Genomic DNA, 24,405 nt, shown 5'->3' on the forward strand with positions numbered 1-24,405 from the left:
GTGAGGTGGTTGAGTCAGGAAACAAAAACCTGCATGCCCATGTAATACAATTTATTACACAGGTAGATCTCTGTTTTAGAGATGGGAAAACTGAAGTGCAGAGATTCAGTGACTTGCCGAAGTTGTTACAGAATGTGTGGCAGAAATGAAAACAGAAATCACATCTGAATCCCACTCCTGTGTCTCTACTACAATATCATAATTCTTTCCAGGAGCCTCTGGACTATGTAATTCTTCAGCTCACCTGTTTATGCTTGAGTGCAATTAAACTGCTTTGTTAACAGCCATTTTGGATCAAGCTACTATACTATAGGCAGTGACTTCATTTCAACAGCCGAATTACTTCAACAGAAATGTAATTGTTCTACAGTAAAAGTAACCACAGCTGTGTTTTAAGCGTGAATATTAATACCAGTTTTTAGGGCCACATTTTTATAAATAGGTACAGGCAATTCCACATGCTGCAATATGCATACACAAATACAGTGATTATGAGTGCAATCACAGTAACTGCACATGCAAGTAACAAAGTACACATCTAACATGTCATCTGCACATATAATTGCATGTCCCCTTTTCTAAATATCTTGTTCATGTTATACATAAATGTGTATAACTCAGTATTGTATATAAAACATTTATTCTTTTCAGAGCACATTTCTTACAAAAATGTAAACCAAATTATTTTTTGGGTGGAAAGAACTATCTCCCCCGCCCCCCCTCTTATAAAATACCCATATTTGATCTAAGTTATTTTCCCATCAATTTATTTTCATATTAGATACTCAAATGTTAAAATAAACTAAGAGAAAACACCAAACCTGAGATATTGAAGATAACTGGATTTATCTTGAACTTCATTATGAAATGGGCTGAAAAAAACCCAAGTGAAGAGAAAGCATCCCTGCCTGTGGTATTAACTGAATATCTTAACTACCTGGAGACCATGGTGGCAATGAAGATTTTTGTAATATGGGTACTTGCCCACCAGAGAAATACGAGGAATCATAAGCGAGGCCTCCAACTTATTATGCACAGGCCAATGACTACTTTCAATAAATGACATGCAGGAGTGAAAGTCTCCAAATTCCATTATCTGAGTTATTCAGTCCTCAAAAATTCTCTAGTTATAATTTAAAACTTATATGCAAAGCTCTGATTAGAAATTATTATTATTATTATATTATTATTATTAATTATATCAGATTAATTATATCAGATTATTCTCTGATTTAAAAACAACCTTGTTTAACAGCAGTCTTATTTGAGATTGCTGGGATCCACCCAAGCAGCATCAGAGGGGCTGCTGGCAGACTGACAGCCTGAGCCACCCGTATTTCAACAAGAGGAAAAAATACCCAGAGCTCCATTTAACTTTAGGCACATCAGCATCCAAAAGAAAACAACTCAAGCGATTAAAAAGAGTGTAATTTAAAATTAGCGCGAGTTAAACCACAGTAGGATGTGATAGAGCTAATGTGTACCTATACTCATGGACTGCAATAGCTGTGAAGACAGCATGGATTAGTAAACCATAACTCATGCCCTGCGGTGTTGTACTATTGAAGTTAACACCTATCTTGTTGTGTTTTATGCCTCCATGATCACAGCAGAATCCCTAGTATGAGTCCACTGAAGTCAAAACAAATATGGGCCCCCTTATGATTACAAACAAATTACAAGGCCAGGGTTTAAATGACACTAAGATCCTACATTTACATCACCAGTATTTCCGCCTTGCTTATTGCAGAGAAACATAGGGTAGAATATCTTACAGTATGCCCCAAGGCCAATGGTCACAGTAAGATATAATGGAATGCTGTCCCATAATGTATGCTACTAACACCAGTAAGTTTTCTTAAGCTGTATTTGTGTGACTGATGAATTTATTACCTGAGCTTTAAGATCAGTCTTTCATATTTAGACATCAAAAGGTGTGTGTGCCAGATGTAGACTCATCTGAATCACTTAGATTATATTTTTTCCATAAAAAATTATCATTTTGTTTCCAAAGAGAACTTTCATGAACCTCCTTCTTTTTTGTCAAAGCAGTAGGAGGTGCTCTTTCACACAACTCCTCTATGACGGCCATGTCTGTGAGCTTTCTGAGACTCTCATCATTCTGCTCATTCAGCACATCCCAGAAGTCTTTTGGTCGTTCTTTTGCTTTTTCTGCAGGCCTTGAAAGAGATGTTCTTGGCAGCTCCGTAGGCCTGTTTCCATTACTTTTGAAGAGGTCATTGAGAACAGAGGTGTCTCCTAGTAAGTCTACAAAAGAGTTTTTCTTGTAAGTCTGAGTTTCTCTTTCTCTGTTTTCTGACTGAGACCGGGATCTTTTTCTTGGAGATTCCATCCCCTCTGAGTCCAGCTGTCCTTTAGTGATATTTACAGAGAGCACATCTATTATTTCTGATTTACTGCTTACTGAGCCAGTTGCCATAAAATCTTTGAATGGTTGACTGTTTCTCCCACTGATGCTATTTTGGGTATTGACAGTGGACAATTGTTTATCTTTTGAATTAAGACACACAGCATCTTGTATGCAGAAATCATTGTGAAACTGTTTTGCTTCTCCTTTGTGTCTTTTTTGGCTACATATTCCTGCAGTCACACAGGGAGGATCTTCAGCTGAAGGACCAGACCTTGACTGTCCACATTTTACAATGGCCCTTCTCTTTCTACAATGACTTGTATATACCTCTTCTTCCTCACACCCATCTGAAACGTGTACTGGAACTTTGACTGGAAATAAGTCCTCTAACTCTGGACACTTTCCAGCATAAAAATCTCTCAACATTTTCTGTCGTACTCCTGATGTGGCTTTTGCAATATATTCTGCAAGTTCTTCAACTGAAGCCATGTTAAAGTGGGATACCATTTCTTCAAACTGTTTCCTATCACCATCAATAAAGAAAAACATGATTATCTCGTCTTAATTTTTTTTAAAAGGCACAGAGTATAAAATAAAGATACAATCAATTCATTCAGTTTAATTAACTTATATAACACAAACCTAGACGAGAACTGAAAGTCATACCCTTATTGGTAACGGTACTAGTTCTGACTTCAATTGCAAGGAAAAGACCAAGAGCAAAATATTCAAAGTTGCCAAAGTGACACAGGGCTTGTCTACATCATGGTGGGGTAATGTGCTCTACATGGGCGTGCTTTCCAAAGGGCACTAACGTGTTGCTGATTAATAGGTCCCTGTAGACCCTGCTGATGCGCTTTAACATAGCACTGTTTGAAACAGCTGTATGTGAAACTGCACTATGGAAACTTTAGCATGCACCAGCATGCTACAGGGTCTACAGGGACCAATTAATGCACAACCAATTAATGCACTTTAGAAATCACAAAATTGGAGAGCATATTTCCCCCACGTGCAGACAAGCCCTTAGGAGTCCAATTTTCAAAAGTGACTTAGGTACTCAGGAGCCTAAACTTTATTGAAAGGCAATGGGACTGAGGCCCGGTCCTACATCTAAAATGTAGGTCGACCTAACTATATCATTCAGGGGTATGAAAAATGCACACCCCTGAGAGTTGTTGTTAAGACAGCCTAAGACCCAGTGTACACATCACGAGGTTGACGGAAGAATTCTTCTGTCAACTAGCTACTGTCTCTCAAGGGGGTGGATTTAGTACAGTGCTGGAAAAACTCCTGCCACTGTAGCAAGTGTCCACATCACACTGCTGCAGCTATGCCACTGTAGTGCTTGTCGTATAGACTTACTTTTAGGTGCCTAAGGGCCAGATTTTTAAAGGTATTTAGACATCAAAGATTCATATACGCACCTAGTGGCATTTTCAAAAGTGCCTAGCACCCACTGAACCAAAATCACTTAAAAAAAAAAAAATTCACTTGAAAAGTTGAAGGCATAATTTATGGCATACCACCATGTGTCACATTAAACTTGGGAGTAAAATGTTCCTGGCAGGGTCTGAACATGTACAGATGAGAGTTCTAATACTACACAGCCACTGGTTCAGATATCAAGTGCTACAATAACGCACTGCTTGGTCTTCCACCCAATTCCAGAACACAGAGTAATTTAAAATCTCAAATATTAAAAAGGTCTCTGACTAAACTGGACACATGCAATACATTTTCTATAGATCTGATCCTTGGAACTAAAGCTTGAAATTAGCTCAACTCCTTTGGGTGCAGATGGTAAGCAGCCATTTTTGCAGGCTTCTGAGAGAATGCAGCTCTGGGAACAGAGAGCAAGCTCAGATATAGAGGCCCATTAGGAACTTCTCACAACTCTTAAAATGATCAGCTGCAGCTCATGGGGAGCCATTGGGCTACCCAGAAATTACTGAAATGTTCCTTTAGCAATGAGTTCCTTTCAATGCAAGTGTTTTGGGTTTTAACATTCACAGTTAATTTGAGAGAGGAAGTGGGATAAAATTTTGCTGGATACTGGTAAGGGTATAAATAGTTTATAGTTTGACATCTGCCTTACTTAAATTCCTCCTCTCATGAGAGGAAAGGAGAGAGAACTAAAACTAAATTATAATTTGATAAAATATACTGTATGGTGATAAAGCAGGAGACCTACATATAATTCTGAAAACAAAACACTATGTCCAATGTTTGGGCAATTCATTAACAGAGACCTAAAAGTGAAAAGTATCCTAAATTGGATATGGATTTTTACTCATTTTAAGAACTACAGAAGGAGATAAACCCATTCATCCACTCAATAATTCATATTGAAATGCTATCTGGTCTGATGGAGGGGAGCTTGGGTGAAAGATCTTACCAAATTAGAACAAAAAACATCCATGCTATTAAAAGTATGTATTGAGAATATAAGACACAATCTTTATACTGAATTTTAAGACATAAAAATTGGCGTTATAAACAAAATCTTTTTTTCAAAATTAACTTATCTCAGAACATTGTGAACCTCTAAGGCCAGCCTATGTTTGTTTTGGATACAATACTTTAAACAACTTGATTTAAATGAACCCATAAGTACCAAAGGCCATGGAAACCTAAATCATGGTAATAATGGACACATTGCAAAGAATTAATCTAATATTTATGGACTGCTGAACTCTGAGCTTTCCTGGCTTCAGTAACAACTTGGTTATTAATGTCTTGTAAACAAGAAGTAATTTTTTTTTGGTAAGGAACTTCATATTCTCACCAACACTTGTCCATACCTTCACTCACACAGTTTTACCACCTTAGACAGTGGAGGAATACAGAAACTTTAAAATCTTGTATTTACAGAAATCATAAGGAAAAGTCATGGGATTCAATCTCCTCTGCAATCTAAGTGGCTGCTGATGACCAAGTTGTGTGCAACAGAATCATTAAAATAAAAAAAATATAACTTTTCAAGACAACAAGCTGTTTTGGAACGAAAGCTACATATGAAATATTTTAAGCTAAAATATCCTGCAGTAAAGTTAAAACATGTTATGAATTCAACAGAAAACTTCAGGCGAGCAGGTATTGACATGCCTTACATAATTTGTGAGGCATGGGCAAAAAGCTGGGCGCATTCTATCTAGCAAGTTATATCTGCCGTGACTTATTGTTCTTATATGCTTTTTTTATTTCTAAAACAACAGTAGGGATTCTGAAGTAGGAAACTGTTACTCATAAAACAGTTCTCCTGATGTACTATAGTGCAAAGTAGCAACAAGGATTTTTCTAAGCTTATCTAGTAATCTGTCTTGCTGATACCTATGAAAGATTCACAGGCATAATTTTCTTCCTTCCATCCCTCTACTGTTAGACAACAGACAGTTCAGGCTTGAGTGGTGGGAACAGTGAAAATGGTTTGAGTGGTAGCACACACACACAAAGTAGAGAGAGTTTACATGTACTTTCTAAGGTTTATACTTAGCCTGGTTGAACACGTAATATTTTCCACAGACAGCAACACTGCTTGCTTTTCACACGCTGCTCAAACAATGTGTATCAACCCTAAACTGGAGGGACCATCTTACGAATGACAAATAGTACAGTGCCCATACCCACCATTCAGTCTTCAGCCAATCCACTGAGACTGCCCACAAAGGTGCCAATCAGAGTATTTTTGGGATGTGAATACGTGTCTCCTTTGGCACTGCAAGGAGCTCAAAGGGAGCTGCGGAGTTGGTGCTCGGGCCGGGGGCAGTGCGCGGAGATTCTCCTCCCAAGGGGCTGCAGGTACTTGCCGCCGGCTGCTTCGAGGAGTGGTGCGGAGCGAGGGTGGGCAGGAAGCCTGCCGTAGCCCTGCTGCACTGCCAGCGGCGGTGGCTGGGGCCTCCAGGGCCTTTTAAACCACCCGGGCCCCTGGGCAATTGCTCCCTTTACTCCCCACGTTGGCAGGCCAGAGTGTGGTTCTAGCAAAGTGCAGAACTATCAAGAATGCCATCCTTCAGAATACATACTAAAACTAAGCTCCCTTTGCCCAGTCTTTGATGGCTATTCATGTTGAAGTTAGGGGTCCTGAGGGCAATTTTAAAGGAAAAATAGCACTTAACCCTGGCTTCTCAGCCAAATTTATCTCAACAACAAAAAATATCACACAGAATAGGTTCTTATGTCCTAGATTGTGAGGGATTCATGAATGAGCATGTGGCCACTGCATTACCTATACCTAACTCATTGGTAAGTCAGTCACTTTGGTATACCTTTAGAAAGTTGAAATCTACAGCCATTTAAAACTGAAAACAATCTTCAAGAATATGATTGTACCAGACTAGGCCTTGAGTCTCAAACATATTGCTGTTGGTTCTTTTAAACTAGACACTTTCTATAAAATGCAGCAGGTTTGTAAAGAGGTCATCTTTTCTCCTAGTTGAGTACTAAATGCAGCCAACACTCCCGTTTTCCCTTCCCCATCCCCACAGTTGGGCCTCTTTTCAATAAAAGCTTGAGAGTTTCCAGCATTTAGTGGCAGCATCTCACACAAGTCTGTTTGCAACCAGCTACTATTTTCCCCAAGATTATTTCCAGCCATTCTCAGCTTTGGTAGAATATTTGGTTGCAAAATTTCATATTTTCATATTTCTGTCCAAAGATATTGGCACCATTCTAAATGGAAGGTTAAAACACAGGATTCAACAAGCCCTAAGAGGCCCCTGCTCTAATTTTATATGAAATAAGACTGTTTTGCTTATTAATCGTTTCTAAATCCATTTTCAAGGCTTTTAAAAATCTGAAGATTTATTATCACTATCGAGCTAGACTATATAAGCGATACTCTGACACTTCACTTTAACTCTCTAAAAAAATATAGAGCTTTTCCAATCTAAATAGTTTATCCAAATATTCAGCTGCTCCACTTTTTCCTCTCCCCTCTCACACCCATAAAACAATCAATTTTTAGAAGTACAAAACTAATACAAAGAGATTTAGTGAAAAAAATCTGTATTAAAAATATTCCTAAAAGTTACATACACTGCACATTTTGTATATAAATGCAAAGAATCCCATGGGTAGGGTGTATTTAAAAATTCACTATAAACTTATCAAATATATTTTAAAAATGTCAATCCACTTAGGCTCATTTTCAAATTATTGGGAAAGACCTTTAAACAATTCAGACCAAGCTTCCAATTTCAGATCAGGAGGGTGTTTTTGTTTTGTTTTAACTATGATGTAGATAATCTGCTATTTAGTTTGGACAGTGAACCAGTCTGTTTCTGTTAAAAAAAGAAATTCATAGTTAACATATTTTGAACATCTACAACAGCATCTCTGTTTTAATATTACTAGTTATATGCCTCTTGCGCAGCTATCCCTGTAGCAGCTATCCAGACTCCAACATTTACAGATGAATGCTGCATACCTTATTCAATGGAGAAAGCAGCTTGATTACAAGTACATCCTCAAACAATTTTACTGGCTCCCCACTTATTTCAGGATCCAATCTGATATTGACCTCCTTGTTTCTAAAATGCACTTGCTTCAGCTGATTTCATAAATTCTCTCTCTCAACTCCTTGCTTAGTTAGCAATGGCCTATACCTTTCTATTTCTGCATGCTCTTTGACCATTGTTACTATGAGAACTTTCTCCTGTAGCAGATGTCAAGAACTGCAAAATGTTTCTCTTTCTCTGCATGATTATAATTTAAATGTTGCTGATTAGTATTAAATAGTGAGGAGGGACAGGGTGGAGTGGAGTGGGGGATGGACTGGAGGAGGGGTGGGGGAGAGAGAGAATGAACTAGAATGAGTCTTTTTCCAAACTGGGGGTTTGCAGGGGGAGAGAGATGTGGGAGGGTGGGGAAGCAGCAGCACAGAAAAATACCCTCTTTTGGAAAACTTGAATCTGTGTTTAAGAAAAACCCAACTTTTTAGTCCTTGTAGCCTTCAGCTGAAAGAGACTAGATCTGGATAATACCAGTAGCCAGTCTCCAATCCACGCTATAAAATCTCATTTTATACAATTTAATAAATTAAGCTGCAGTATTGCACAGTGCACATACCATGAATCCTGCTAGGATGACATCTGCACAGATATGTAATGCATGACATGTTGATTCAACATGTTGAAATGGTTTGTGGGTGGTTCCATTTGAGCTCAGCCTCAAGACTGATGGCTATAAATTCCCATTTAAGTTTCAACAAGAATTGGAATATCAGATTTGTTTAAGAATCCAAAATTATTATTTTCAACAAGTCATTTATTTTATACATCCTGACTGGCAGTGAAATATCAGACTACTGTCAGGGTACATTTTCAAATTAGCAGGAAAAGAGAAATTCAAAGCCTTACCCCCTCAAGGAGAAGACTACACCTTCCTTCCCTCCCACACACTGGCACTTGCTGTTAAACACATTATAGATTCATCACTTGCCAAAATTCCATTTGTAAAATAAACACTGTTCAGATTTAAATTAAAAATTAAAAAAGAACTTCTGTAGATGATAAAAAATCCTGAATGTATTTTCCCTTAAGTATGTTTTCATAGCCAAGTCATAAACTACACCTGACAGACAGCAAATCACAACACCTTGCACATTCTTGAATGGTTTTAAATATTCACTTCCCTAGAACAGGTAATATGCATTTTCCAAAAATCAGAACATCAATCTCTTGTCAACACGACTGTTTGTTCCATAATGAATTTTTTTTAAAGAACTGTTTACCGTAGAGTTATAGTCCTAGTTAATAAGTAAAATCCTTAAACAGTTCATCTCTATTCTGGAAAAAGTGAAATTCAGGCTTTTCAGAGTTAAAGGACTGGTAAAACAATCATTTCAAAACAATTTTTGCTAGTAAAGACCATCTTTTCACATATCAACAAGTTACTACCCTCTTTCTGTCAATTTAAAAGCAGAGGCAAACTGTGTGTACTTTAAGTAAACAACTTGTATAAAATCTACGACCTAACATTTCAAACCACTTCACAAATTCTGGATGCACTGCGAGTGTTTCCATAGGTAAGGAAGAGGAGAGCTTTGCACTTAAAGCAGGGATTCAGCTTTTTTGTAATGTATGAAGAATATATTGCATCCTCCTGAAGCACTTAGCCTGAGTTAAAAACTTCAAAGAAATCTAAATGTGTAGAAGTGCAAACAATCTTAATTCTACCTAGTAGTGACAGCATTAAAAATATGAAAAAAACCAAATACATTTTAAAAGTCAGTTTCTTCTAATCTGAGATACCAAGCACAAAATATGTATCAATCATAATTGCATAGCTGTTGCTTTCCCACTCTTTAACAGTGTTTGGATTACTTTTAAATTTAACCTTAACTCTTAATTTCATGGATTTATAATGCTTGTTTTGAGATTAATTACATCCAGGTATTTTTTTTAAATTTTAAATTTCCTGATAAGCATTTTCATCCTCAACTCACATTAATAGTTTTTATCTGAGAATATTCACTGAATCTCAGCACCTTTGTGAGAAAGGTAGGAGGGTATTGATCTGCTTTTTTCAGATTAAGGAAAATAATACAGTTGTGTATGGCAGACGCACTTGAGGGGCCACATCTGCAATCCTTAGTCAGAACACTCAGCAATTTAAATGGGAGTTTTGCCTAACAACTGGACCCATAAAAAACAAGATTCTAATTGCATGTACTGCACAGTCTCTAAACCAGTGGTTCTCAGCCTATTTACCACGGTGGGCCACGTATGCTGCTCACTACTTGTTATGTGGGCCACATCCACACAATATATATAATACCTGTATGGCCCTGAGGATGTCACATGGGCTGCAACTGTGTGCTGATTGGGCTTGGCTGCAGATTGAGAACCACTGCTCTAAACCAAAGCAAAATGGACCAAAATCCTTTCCGGGTGTAAATCTATTGACTTTACACAGTTACACTGGAATTATTTTGGCCCTCTAAATACAGTTGGAAGTCCTCAAATTACCTCAATTTGAAAATTATCAAAATTGTCAACTTTCACAATATTAACTGAAAACACAAAAACAACATGTGTGCCATTTTAAATAATTCATGTCTATATTTTAATTCAGCCAGTATGGCAAAAGTGTGCTGTATAAGCTACAGTATAAAGGCAAAGTTTCCAATTACTTCTGCTCTTGTAACAGAAAGTTATCAATAACCCAGCCCTGCCTTTTGCCCACCCATGTCTGACTAAAGTTTATTTGACAAAATGAAAAAATTACACAACTTCCTAAAGTAAAGTTCTCTGTAATCTCTACTTCTTCCTCATCCTCCCATCTTACGAGTCTCACCTGCGAATGCTTTTGGGTGTCTCTCCAATCAAGAAGGTAGTTGGACCTACTCTGTGTACCTTTTTCTTCTTCTGGATTGCAGGATGTGCAATACAAAGGTGAGACTGCTTACTGTTGTCACTTATTTGCTGTTCTCTCTTAATGTTCTTTTTTGCTGATATGGCTTCTTGGGTTTCCTTCTCTCTCTAACAAAAAGAGAAACAGAAAACATTATTTGTCCATATTTCATAGAAGAGGGTTTTTTTAAAATATGTAGCAGTTCTGTTCTGATCACTCTAATTTCACAATTAGCCATGGTCTAGCAGTTAGTATGCTAGCCTGGGACTCAGGAGACCCAACATCAATTCCCTGATGTGTCACAAACTTCCTGTGTGACTTTGAGCAAGTCACTGTATCTCAGTTCCCCACCTGTAAAACTGGGATAATAGCACTTCCCTACCTCACAAGAGTGTAGTGAGGATAAATCCACTGTATCTTTCACTAAATGCTAGTACAATGCCTGGCACAATGGGGCCCCAATCTCAGTTGGAACCTGCATCAGAATACAAAGAACCTATTCACACATTAAAATTATTGTATTGACTCAAATACATCCTCATTTCTGTCTTGCTTCATTTCGCAAGATTACATGGGCCATCTGAATTTCCACTTAGTTTCTGTTTATTAATGTTTTTGTTACATGTATACTTGCCCTGTGCAGAATTTTCAGTTACTTAATACCGAAGTTTGATTTTCAATCTATGATATTTTCCTCAATCAATTTTTATTTGATGCGTGCCCATTTCCTAACTTCCATGGGACTGTTTGCAGTGTTCTTAGACCCTAGGATCTCACATCTGTTCTGATTGTATTACTTTGGCAAAATACAGACCCAATTTGCATGGACGGGGAGGCTTTGACAATGAAGATAAACAAATTAAGAGACCAAAGATTTAAACTTTTACTTTGGCAAGGTAAGTGCACAACTCCAATCATCATCAATGCTGCAGTGAACTCTTACATAGACTACCAAAACTGAAGTCAAGGCTCTAACTATGTTAAAAAAACAAGGTCTTCAGTTCTCAAAAGGAATTGTATAATATTACTCAGCAAACAGACAAATTATAAACAACATCTAATAAATTACAAATATTTTTAAAATCTTACTCTGTGTATATTTTAAAATATTTACATATTGTATAATTATTGTTTGAATACATATGGCTATAGAATTTTAATTTAAAATTTGTAATACATTTTAATAGAAAGCCTAAAGGTTAGCTTCAAAATAAATTATTTTGATGGGTCAGATATTTAAATGCAAAATATTTACAGTAGAAAGAATGCTCTCAGAAAATGTCTAGTATTCATCTTTCTTCCTCAGGGAATCAGGAGTTATATTAAAATTATATAATTTAAAATAATGCAAACAAACAAACATAGCTGGTGTACAGTACTAGTCTAGTCATGTCAATGTCTTCCTTAAAAGTATTTTATAACTCCCTAATTTTTCATCCATTTATTTCCTTTCATTAGAGAACATGGAATAGATGAGGCAGCAATGCTTTGGTTTACACATCTGTTCAAACACAAAAGATTAAAAATCTCTCTCTTTGGGAAAAAGCCAAATCCTGTAAACACACTAAAAGTCATAAACTTGCTAGTCTTTGCAAAGAACCAGAATTACTGTAAAAACATACTGCTTACTGTAAATAAACTCTCACAAATGGCATCTGTAATTCTAAAAGGACAAAAACTTTTAAGTGTGTTTACAAAAGTTTGTGAAACTCTTATCCTGCCCAAATTAACTGGTCACGGTTTCTGCATGGAGGTAAAAAAAGTTACTGTAAACACCGTTTCCCAAGAGCTAATGCTAGTGGAAGCCTAAAGCAACTATGAATTACATTTGAATGTCTTAATTTAGTCTTCTGGACAAAAGCCAACTGGTGAAATGGACCCACCACCAACTTATGTTGCTGCAGAACTACTGGCATTATTTGAATTTATGAAAATGTTCATGATTTTATCAAATTCAAACCCAAGTCTAAACCCGAATAACACTTTTCAAAAATGACAAACATGAACTTTTAGGCAAGAACAGAGGGTTATAGTGTAGCTTTTCTTAAGAAATCTTCAAACTCTCTCAGGGCCTTATCCAAAGACCATGGACCTCAATTATAGCTGAGATAAGGCCTAAATGCAGCAGTATGTTTTGCACGTAGGTAAGTGAAAATATTTCATGAATTATTTGACATAATTTGAAAAATTCTTTTGTTGTTTGTTTACTTTCAAATATCAATTTTTCATATTGTAATTACTGTTAAAATAGTCAAAAACTTCACAGGAACATTTTGGCTGCTCCTTTCTTCTTTTGTTTGTGCTTTGAATTGGATTTCTATGTATTACTCTCATCAAGCCTACTCTCATTTCCTCCTTTTTCACTCTCACATTGCTGATGTTCTTTCCAGTCCCCTCTCTTAATGGCTGTTTGGCTTCTTCTCTTACCCTCTGCTTCAAGCCTATTTCATGCCAGCAACTTCCTTTCAACAGCTGCCCTCTTCTTGTTCCTCAAGGGCCTTTCCGCTCCACCTTCAAACCCACATAATTTGTTATAAGTCCTTCTAGGCCAAATTCCATGCTGACATTACACCATTGGCCTCTTTCATTTGCATTATCTCATATATTGTATATATCTGAATTACACACCATTCCTGCAAAGACTGATTGAACTGCATGGGACTTGATACAATCATATCCTTTTATAGGCTTGGACTTTAAGATTGCAAACTCCTTGGTACAGAGACCATCATGTTTGTAAAATGCCATGCTCACTTACAATACTCTATAGAATATTCTGACTTTGGAATAAGACATGTCTAAAAAACAGTAAAAAAAAAAAAAATCAGTGAGATGACCAAAAAATGCTACCACGGCTAAAACAGAATAAAAGAGGCAGTTAGAGACAAAAAGACATCAATTTAAAAACTGGAAGTCAAATCATAGTGAGGAAAACAGAAAGGAGCATAAACTCTGGCAAGACAAGTGTCAAAGTATAATTAGGCAGGCCAAAACATTTGAAGAGCAAGTAGCAAAATAAAAAACTAAGTAATTTTTTCAAAGCAGGAAGCCCGACAAATGATCTGCGGAGCCACTGGATGATCAAGGTGCTAAAGGAGCACTTATGGAAGACAAGGCTGTTGCAGAGAAGCTAAATGAATTTGTTGCATCTGTCTTCACTGCAGGGGATAAGAAGGAGATTCCCACACCTAAGCCATTCTTTTTAGAAGATGCATCCGAGGAACTGTCCCAGATTGAGGTGTCAATAGAAGAAGTTTTGGAACAAATTTATAAATTAAACAGTAATAAGTCACCAGGACCAGATGTTCTGAAGGAACTTAAATATGAAATTACAGAACTACTAACTGTGGCATGTAATCTATCACTTAAATCAGCCTCTGTACCAGCTGACTGGAGGATAGCTAATGCAATGATCATTTTAAAAAAAGGTTCCAGAGGCGAGCCTGTCAATTACAGGCCAGTATCAAGGAAATTGGTTGAAACTATAATAAAGAACAGAATGACCAGATACCTAGATGAATACAAGATGTGGGGGAAGAGTCAACATGGCTTTTGTAAAGGGAAATCATTCTTCACCAAATCTACTAGAATTCTTTGAGAGGGTCAACAAGCAAGTGGACCAAGGTGATCCAGCTGATATAGTGTACTTGGACTTTCAGAAAACCTTTGACAAGATCCCTCACCAAAGGCTCTTATAAGCAAAGTAAGCAGTCATGGGATAAAGAGCTTATATAATAAGAGGGAAGGTCCTCACATGGATCAGTAACTGGTTAAAAGATAGGAAACAAAAGGTAGAAATAAACAGTCAGTTTTCACATTGGAGAGAGGTAAATAGTGTCATCCCCTAAGGATCTGTACTGGGACTAGTGCTGTTCAACATATTCATAAATGATCTGGAAAAGGGGGTGGCAAAGTTTGCACACGACACAAAATTATTCAAGACAGTTAAGCCCAAAGCTGACTGAGAAGAATTATAAAGGGATCTCACAAAAATGGGCCACAAAATAGCAGATGAAATTCAATGATATGATAAATGCAAAATAACGCACATTGGAAAACATCATCCCATAGATACAAAATGACGGGGTCTAAATTAGCTGTCACCACTCAAGAATGAGATCTTGGAGTCATCGTGGACAGTTCTCTGAAGATATCTGCTCAATGTTCACCAGAAGCCAAAAAAAGCTCACAATGTTAGGAACCATTAGGAAAAAGTGACAGATGCTAAGACAGAAAATATCATAATGCCATATAGAAGTCCATGGTACGCCCACATCTTGAATATTGCATGCAATTCTATTCGCCCCATCTCAAAAGCAGAGAGATTAGAATTGAAAAAGTACAGAGAAAGGCAACAAAAATGCATATGGAAGTTTCCATATGAGGAGAGATTAAAAAGACTGAGACAGTTCAGCTTGGAAAAGAGACAAAAAAGGAGGGATATGACAGAGGTCTATAAAATCATGCATGGTGTGGAGAAAGTGAACAGGGAAATGTTATTTATTTCACATAACAGAAGAATCATGGGTCACCCAGTGAAATTAATAAGCAGCAGGTTTAAAACGAACATGAGGAAGTACTTCTTCAAACAATGCACAGTCGAGCTGTGGAACTTATTGCCAGGGGATGTTGTGAAGGACAAAAGTATAACTGGGTTCAAAAAAGGATTACATAAGTTCCTATTAGCTAAAATAGTCAGGGATGCAACTCCATGCTCTGGGTGTCCCCTAAAACCTCTGACTGCTAGAAGCTAGGAGTGGATGACAGGGGATGGATCACTTGATAAATTGCCTTGTTCTGTTCACTCCCCCTGAAGCATATGGCACCGGCCACTGTCAGTAGACAGGATACTGGGCTAGATGGACCACTGGTTTGTTCCAGTACGGCCATTCTTATGCAAGCCCATAGGAGAAAAATCTTTTAAATGGGCTAGCAAATTCTTATCTAGGCAAGCATATTTTATATCACTATATTAAAACCTTATAAAAACCAGTAGAACCATACCAATTCACATTAGTAAATGGGAGACCCATTATGCATTACTGACTTCTGTGACCAAGTGAAGAAATGAACAAAACAATAAAAAAGCCAGAATCCTGTATCACAAGTCATATTTTGTGCATGTAGTTTAGTTCTGATTTTTTTAATACTACTGTATAATAAAACTAGTAAATATGCTGCTGGATATTTTGAAAGAGTAACAAAACTTTAGTGATAAGTCCTCACTTCCCAATCTTTTAGATCTTTGCTGAAAAGTGGGAAGACTACTGCTGACTTGTGCATGTGAATTTTGGGTAGTGTGGTGTAATGAAATGTGAAGTAGCATTCTATTGCATTAAACCAGAGAACCAGAAGCAAGAGTTAATAAGTATCTACAAACTTTCAAATGTTTTGCCATACTCAGCCTGGGTTCTTTTCCCCAGGATTAGGATTCCAGACAACACCTGGATATGAAGTAATGTGTTCAACCATTTTTTCCCAATTTATTTGAAAGAAAATGCATATGCTTAAAAATTCCAAATACATGATGATGTGCAAAATATTTTGAAACACATCTGAAGACAGAATGTGGAAACCCATGAGGATTCTGGTCAATCAATACACTATCATTCAGAGATATGATACTTCCATGTTAAAAAGTTTTCCTATGTACAGTTTACCACATTCTCTAATTAGTCTGCTTAAATGTATTTACTTTGTCTTTTGCTCTCAATCCAATACATATTTTTGAAAAAGAAAGCAACCAGCAGAGTGGCAAATTGACACTCTTCTGATGAGGTCAATCAGTTCGGTGTTGCTGCAACATGTATTTGCAGGGCATGTAACTACATTACCAGCCAAAAGATTAAAGCTTCCCTTAAATAACTGATCATAGGCTTATTTGTCCTCCAACAAATTAATTGCACCTGTGCTAAATTATTTGAAACCCTCTCTTTTTTTATTACACTTCTCACATTTTCCTTCCTCTCAAACCAATATATTAGGGGATAGGTCCAGTGCCATGGCAAAGTAATGTTGCCTCTGTAGCACCGAAAGCAAGAAATTATTTACTTGCAATTGACTAGATTCAGTCTAGTCCATCACAGTTGTCCACGCTCTGTCAGAGGAAAATCTGCCAAATGTAGTCTAAATTGAATCACTAAAGATTGACAGTATATTTTCAAACAAAACCCTACAGAGTAAAGTCCAGTGTCAGAGATGAAAGCCCTTTATCTACCAATTCAAGTATCAGCCAATATTTTTGCATCCTATAAAGTTAACTTAATGAAATAAACCTTAAGGAACTGGAAAGTATCAGCCATGTGCTGAAAAAATGTGAGGGTTAAGGATAAGAAACTGAGTTTAGACAGACATCTCAAACTGAGAGCTGCTGTATGCACAATTAAATGCGATTGTGAGGCCCCAGTTAAATGTGGGGAAAGGTGCATATGGCAACTCAGTCATTCCTCCCTTCTCACCTTCCTCTTGTTTCACTATCTCTTCCATGACTGTGCAACAGTACCTGCTGTAAAGAGACTTCCCTGTGCTGCACCAGCAAAGAAAGACTGGGGAAGGTCAGGGAGAATTATTTTAAGTGCTCTACAACCTTTAGACTATGTCATTGATTAAAAATACTTCCTGAGAAAGCAGTTATTTTGACCTCTTCATATTCCACTTCTTCTGCACAGAGTATTCAAAACATAACATACATCAATTTTCCAAAGACCAAAACCTTGCTTATAAGTTTGAGAAGAAGACACATACATAGAAAATGAAGAATGAATAGAGAAAATTGTCTTTTGTGATAGGAAGATATAAGTGGATGTGTGTATGTGTTTTGAAAACTGTCAAAGGTCCAGCAAAAACGGCAACATCTGCATATTTCAAGTCCCACAGCCCTCACTCAATCCTTACGTTCACATGTATTTTCAGAAGGGAAGGGACAAATGTAAGAATGAGTGAAACTGGGGCATTAAATACAAAGATACAAAGGGGGTGACTTCATAGTCATTGCTTCCAGCTTGACATTCTATCTTCAAACCTCAACCAAACAGACATATTTTAGCAATGTGTGATAATCTAAATACCAAAGTCAATTTTAAAATGTATAACAGGCCTATAGTAAACAATTATTTTCTGCGATCATATCCATGTTCTCTTTTGAAGGCATACAACTTTCATATACTTGCTTCCTGCAAGGGGCACGCTATTGTACACCAAGCAGGGCTGGCCCTACATGTTATGGAACCTCAGGCAAATCAGTGTGGGGGCCAATTCAGCTCCCTCCTCACCTATGACTGAGTCAATCTGGCTGCAAAATGAATTGCTGCTATAGATTGCTAGTGCTGGAGTCAGAACAGACTACAAATGGGGGCATCAGGGATGGTACTCTACATGAACATGTGCTGTAGGGCCACATTAAGCTAAATGGGTGATTGTGCAATGGGAATTATTTCTAGATAGTTCCGAACCCTATGGCAATTCGTCATTTCTCCAGGCTGCTTCAATGACAATGAATATCCTTCAAAAACTGTGGGACTTCACATTAAAGTACTTCAGCATAAATATAGTATGTCTGAGGCTCTTTCTCTCTCTAAACACCTAAATGATCACCCTGCAGCAGTTTTCTTGCAACATACAGGCTTCCAGCCATCATTTCCACTGTGCATCTTTCCCCCTTCATAGCCAGAGCAGTGTTATCTAGTTTCTTCCTTAAAGGATACATGAAATCACTGCCCCCAGATACACAGGATGCATATCTTGTACAGTTTCATTATCTAATTATTTTCATTTCTAAAAACAAACAAAACTGTAACTATTCAAACTTCTAGGTGCACTGCCATCAGTCATACAAAATTATGAAATATAGTAGAGAAATCCAGTCGGACTGTCTCGTTAACATCTACTCACAATAAAACAACAAGCAAATACCCATTCTGCCTCATGCCTAACCCCAATCCCTTCAAAAACTGACAGAACAGATGGAGCCTGCACCATGTCCTGAAGGTCCACAGACTTTGGACCACTGAATTTTCCAATGGGACTCATTCACAGTCCCAAATAGTCTGTTTACTTCCTTTTTTTCCTCTCCTTAAAAATTTCCTCTGCTTTTCTTTCCAATGGCTTTTCTCACATTACATACGAGTTGTTGCCACCTTTCATTATACTTTTTAAGAAACTTTCTTATCCACAGTTTTCACTGTATCTGGATATGTTTTCTGTATTTGCTAGAACATATGAAATCTGCAACTTTAGATTACTCTTGTTCACTTCATTTTTGGTTTCTTCTACCACCCACTTCCAGACAGATAAGCATGAAGAAAGGCTTTCTCTCTAAGAAACTCCACTACTCTGCAAGCAAGCTGCTGCTCAAAGAATAATGTAGTCAGCATCACTCTTCCTTATGGATCATATGCATTATCTAGTCCCTCTTCAACATGATACCCATACAGCCAAGATCACAATATAGCTGCTGATCAAGAACCATGGAACAGCTACTGTTATACCATAATACACTTGCCTCACATCTGGTAGTCTGAAAGCAGAATTGTTCTTTTATCTACAGTTCATCAAATATGAAGATAATACTGTAATTACAAGTGTTAGTGTCTATCTAAGCTAAGGTGTCTGTCACCACAATATTCAAGATACAAACAGTAAGGATTATGTTTAAAATGACTCCTGAAGTTATCATTGTCTTTAAGTAAGGGGGACTAAAATTACATGTTAAAAAAAAAGCTGCTAAAATTGTTTTCATCTGTTGTACTTGTAATACAGAATATTAGGAAGGTTCTTAATGTAATTACAAACCCCAATATTCGATTCCTCAACTTAATTTCCTCCAAAAGGAAACCAACTCCCTGCAATTTCACATTCATTATCAGACCTAATTCTGTGATAGACTTTTTGAAGTCAGTTAGAGCACTTGCTCACTAGTGTGAGCAAGGGGTTCTGAGTCTGTCCCCATATAATTAATATTTCATAATACCACAGAGTTCAATCAGCGGAATTCTTTTAATAGAAGTATATTCTTCACACTATGAAGAAGCCAACAGAACTCTAAATTACAATGTACTGAGGGACTAAATTACTTCCAAGACTTCCTTAAAGATTTAATGATAAAAAAAAATAAAAAAAACCCAACAACAGTAAGGACCAGACCCCGGCCTTATTTCAGCCCCTCTGTGGTGCAAAGCAGTCAGAAAGCTGCCCTTACTGAGCTGATAAGGATTCCTTAGATGTCAAAGAGCTAGTATAACCAGCTTTGTGTCACCACCATTTGCCCCACACTGTAGAAGACATTTCAGGAAAATGGCTGAGGGTATGGATGGGGCTGGAATGCTTTGTTGCTCAAGTGATCCCCCAGCTAGTGTAACATCCCCTTGGGAGCAATTATCAAATGGCACATATTGCAGCATCGCTGAGGCTATTCTAACTTTTGCTGGAACTTGAGCCAGCCTCTAGTTGCTGCAGGGACCAGTGAGGCACAAAGGTGATAAACTGTCACCTTTGCCCCCTTCTAACTGAGTGGGGAGATAGTGAGTGATGAAGAAATTTTGGTTGTTAACTGAAGTCCTCTGAAACATTCATATTTTTTAACTCTTTGTTTGGGAACCGTGCTGAGAAAAACCAATGAAAGCAAGTGGCTCTCTGCGAAGGGACTGGGTTTGATTCCATTTCCCATAATATTAGCCCCAGTTCCTTTTTATATGGCTATGGTCCAGATATCAACAGATTCTGCCAACATCCAAGACAGGCATCACAATATCAGTCTATATACAGCCATACTCTCCATTTACACTAGACTAGTTTATACAGGGGCCAGCATTCCACTACTTTGTATTTTCATCAGTTAAAAAAAAATCACTACTCCTCAATTAGACTTACCTGTAACTGTCCAACAAGAATGCTCCCATCAACTACAGAGATGAAACATTCTTTAGTCCGGACAGGAACAGCCCAAACTAGTCCAGATGAGGCAGAAGTCCTCAGAGCAATACACAGCTTTTCTACTTCCTCGCCTCTCATGCAATACTCAACGCTCTGCCTTTCTGACATGTTCAACTTCAGATCAGCCATAGATTGAGACACCATTCCTGAAGTTGTGATCTCAAGCTTGGAACTGGGAAGTGCTGATAATAGGCTACCAGGTCAACCAAGGACAGATGTCTCTCTGCTCTGCACAATTTTCACTGCCTCTTCTCCAGTCAGATGGAGAGAACATATTTTCAGGGGCAGCAGCAATTTCTTTCCCCTTTTTAGCTGCTTAACAGGATTAATTCATTCAAGTGACATATCGCCTTAGTACATCAGAAAACCTAACCACAAATCAATCATCATAATCATTGTTGTTGTTGAAAAAGGGGAAGAACCACTAGCTTGTCTCAGAACTCAAGACCAGTTGGTAATTGCTTATTCTATTAGAAGCCAGAAGACCTCAAAACAACATTTCCTGATTATTGCAGATAGCCCAGAACAACATCTGCCCAACAGCTATAAGCTTTACAAAATTGTGTGTATAGGACATTAAAAACTACACTGAAAGGGTTAATTCCATAATACGTTGAAATAGTAACCTTAACGAAACAACATTACAGGTCAATCATTTGGGAACAATTATTTTAAAGCAGAATAGCCTTCCCTATCCTGAAAGAGCAGGATAATGGAATGTTATCTCCCCAATGTCTACTCACTGTAAACAACCTATCTTTCCTGGATGAATGAAAAAGCTGTATAAACATATTGCAATCAAATCTACTACAGCTGATGGAAATCCTTTGTTAAGCAATCTAAAAAATGCCAATATACTACAAATACGATAAAGAGGAGTTCTTAATAACACAACTTTTGTATTTACAGTATTCTGAGCAGCACGTAAACCTGCATTGGGTATACAAAGGGCACATTTTTTTCTAGACTGACAGCATGCTTAGTTCTCTCATTTACACCACACTGCAATAACATAAAGAGGGGTTTACCATTAATCCAGGTTTTACTACAAAGCATCCAGTTATTTCTCTGTCAAACACTGGCAAGAGTGCCAAGTGTCTGTCATCCAATTCAGGGGATTAAGTCTTCTTTTATAGTGTGATACTTGTACCAATTTATAAAAATACAGATATAGTTTCTTAGAGCTGGTCACACTCTATATTTTGGCCAGGATTCATGCCGCAGAGGTTGAATATGACAGCTGGCAGGAAGTTGAGGGGAGAATACATCCTCCCCCTTTTCAGTCACCACATTTCAGTTGCCATAGTAATTAATCCTCAATTGAATGGCTGTCTTTGTACATTTCTTTTCAGTAAAACTTTAAGTAAACTTAAGTTGAAAACATGCAGTTGACTGGAAGAAAAAAAAAAAACAAAAAAAACCCCCACAACCCCAAAGCTCCATATAACCCACAGGTACAGTACAAGTTTTGTGACTAAAGCATTTCCATTTATTGAGAGCAAATTAGCTCTAATGTAGGATATTATCAGTTTTTCAAAATACTTAAATATGCCGTGCCCCTGTTTTTATAATTGTTTTGTGAAGTAAATTTTCCCCCTTCAAATTCTTCTTCCCCCGCTTAAAAAAAAAATCCCTTCAGAAAAATAAAAGTAAAAATCAGCTTTAAAAGAGCTAAAGAAAGGCCATCCCAGACTCCTCTACTTTTGAATTTTCATGTAGACTGTTTTTGCCAATTAACACTGAAATTAATTAGGGAATTAATTATGGAATCCAGACATTCAATTCAGAATAGACTGGAAACAGTAGAAAAGGACATTTCATCTTGGCTCTGGGAGGCTTTTATTTCTTTTATGTTTAACTAAAAAAAAAAAAAGTTCACTAATAAGAGTCCAAAAAAGCAAAAGAATATTAAGGGAAATAAATCAAACATCCACCACTGAAAATCTGCCTGGCTGCTACAGTCTTTAGTCACCCTGTGCATAAGAGGAATGGAAATGCAAACTGTGCAAATATTTAGTGGGCATGTCAGCTCTGAAGAAATATGTGAACACCTATATTTTCTCCCTACTATTTACCTCACTCCTGGAGGAATGTGTAAAAGCTTGGTTTTGTTATTTGCATAGCTGTCATGACTTTTGGTCCTTGTCTTTAGTAAGGCTGAAATCAGTGAGGCAAGGACTGACCTGGGTTCTTCATCTTTTCTAAAATGATGGCTACAGAAGAACACACTATCCAATCCACTGCTTCCTTTGCACTGAATATTTTTCCCCCTTCAGAAACTTTTTCCATTTGAATATGCTTCCTTTCCATCTGATATCACCCCCTGGCAGAGAATACAAGCACAGGTTTTCTTTGTAACATATGGTGACACATTGTTAACGTAGGTAAACTCCCCTTGTAATAATGTCAATATTTTAAGCAAGTCTGTGGTTGTTCATGCACTGACAACAGAAGTATGAATCATTTTTATGGAAACAAATGCTGAAGATGATGGGCTCTCTGGATCCTATTAAATTAGTTGAGGATGGGCAAAGCACAGTAAGGTGTGGAAAAATTAACAGGAAAACCATTTACTTTAAGAGGAACCTTCTTCATTCAGACCAGTTCTATGGATGGGGAAACCTGCCTATCTTAAATTGCATCTATTGTTAAATAAATGACAGCTTATTTTGTGAAGATGCGAACATTGGAGCAAGGGGCAGCTGTGGATTTTTCTTTTGCTAGATGACCTTTGAACCCAGGAGACTGTGGATCAAGTCGTTAGAATCCTGAAGCCTGGTGAGATTTTCCCATCTATGCCTTGCATCATTGTGCTCTCAGAGAGCTGGGCACATTTTTGTCTCCACTATTGGGAGGAGAAGAGCAAAGCCAAAGCCTTTCCATAAACCTTAGTGATCTCTGTATTTTTAAAGCGCTTTGCTCAGGGGTATGGAACACTGAAGTTTTTGGGAAGTACACAGAATAACAAGCTGTTGAGATCTGTGGAAGTGGTTTTTAACATAAAGTTATCTTTTTGAAAGATGTAAGAGGTAAAGTTTTCTATTGATAGAGCATCAGATTCTACTGTTTGTTAACATGGCCAATCAAAAGACAACCTGGTAGGACATGAAAGAGAACCTACTAAGTTGAGTTTCCATATGGACAACTTCAGATATAAGGTGTTTTTATTAGTATGTGTGTGACAGAAAATGATTTGTTTGTCCAATGAGTCTAATATGCTGGCTACAAACACACAATGAGATTTCAGGATATTTAATCACAGCCCCTGAACAGCAACATCCCAACCACATCACACCTTAACCTTTAGGACACCCAGGCTTGCCTGTAATAAGGGGAAGCTTGATTCATCTCTTCAAGTGAGCTACTGTGGTGGAAGGTGTCTAGAGGTAAGGATCGTTGAGGTGACTGTCATAGTAATACCTTTTCCTTCAACTTCATCCTTCAAATACTTATGCTTTTAAGTTAAACAGGCTGGCCTGACATGCATCACTAGTCCATGTTATACCATCAACAGTATCTTTTGATCTCCAGCAAGATCCACTGCTCCACCACCATCTCCACTTAGGAGAATTATGTCTTGCTTTGCTAATTTGGAGTTATTAATGCCTAAATTGAAATTTCCCCTTGATCAAGGTCATCCAGATGAGCTGTATCCATAGGAACAGTTAACATAACATTTGCCCAGTTTATGAGAAGGCACCTCTGCTGTCCTTAAGTCTTTTCTCTTTGAGATGTACATCCTTCTTTTG

General features: G+C 37.5%; 1 protein-coding gene across 2 annotated transcripts in view; it reads right to left on the reverse strand.

Moving 5' to 3' along the window:
* Nucleotides 1–681: 681 nt before the first annotated feature.
* The window catches only part of ERCC6L2 (ERCC excision repair 6 like 2), a 102,443-nt gene continuing 78,719 nt past the window's right edge, over nt 682–24,405 (reverse strand). For both annotated transcript variants that reach the window (XM_074953146.1, XM_074953145.1), the window contains exons 20-21: nt 10,670–10,854; nt 682–2,894 (exon numbers count right to left, since the gene is read on the reverse strand). In XM_074953146.1, coding sequence (XP_074809247.1) covers nt 1,928–2,894; nt 10,670–10,854 — 1,152 coding nt within the window. In that variant the 3' untranslated portion in view covers nt 682–1,927. The remainder of the gene's footprint in view (nt 2,895–10,669; nt 10,855–24,405) is intronic.

The sequence above is a fragment of the Natator depressus genome, chromosome 5 (assembly GCF_965152275.1).
Source record: "Natator depressus isolate rNatDep1 chromosome 5, rNatDep2.hap1, whole genome shotgun sequence".
NCBI lineage: Eukaryota > Metazoa > Chordata > Testudines > Cheloniidae > Natator > Natator depressus.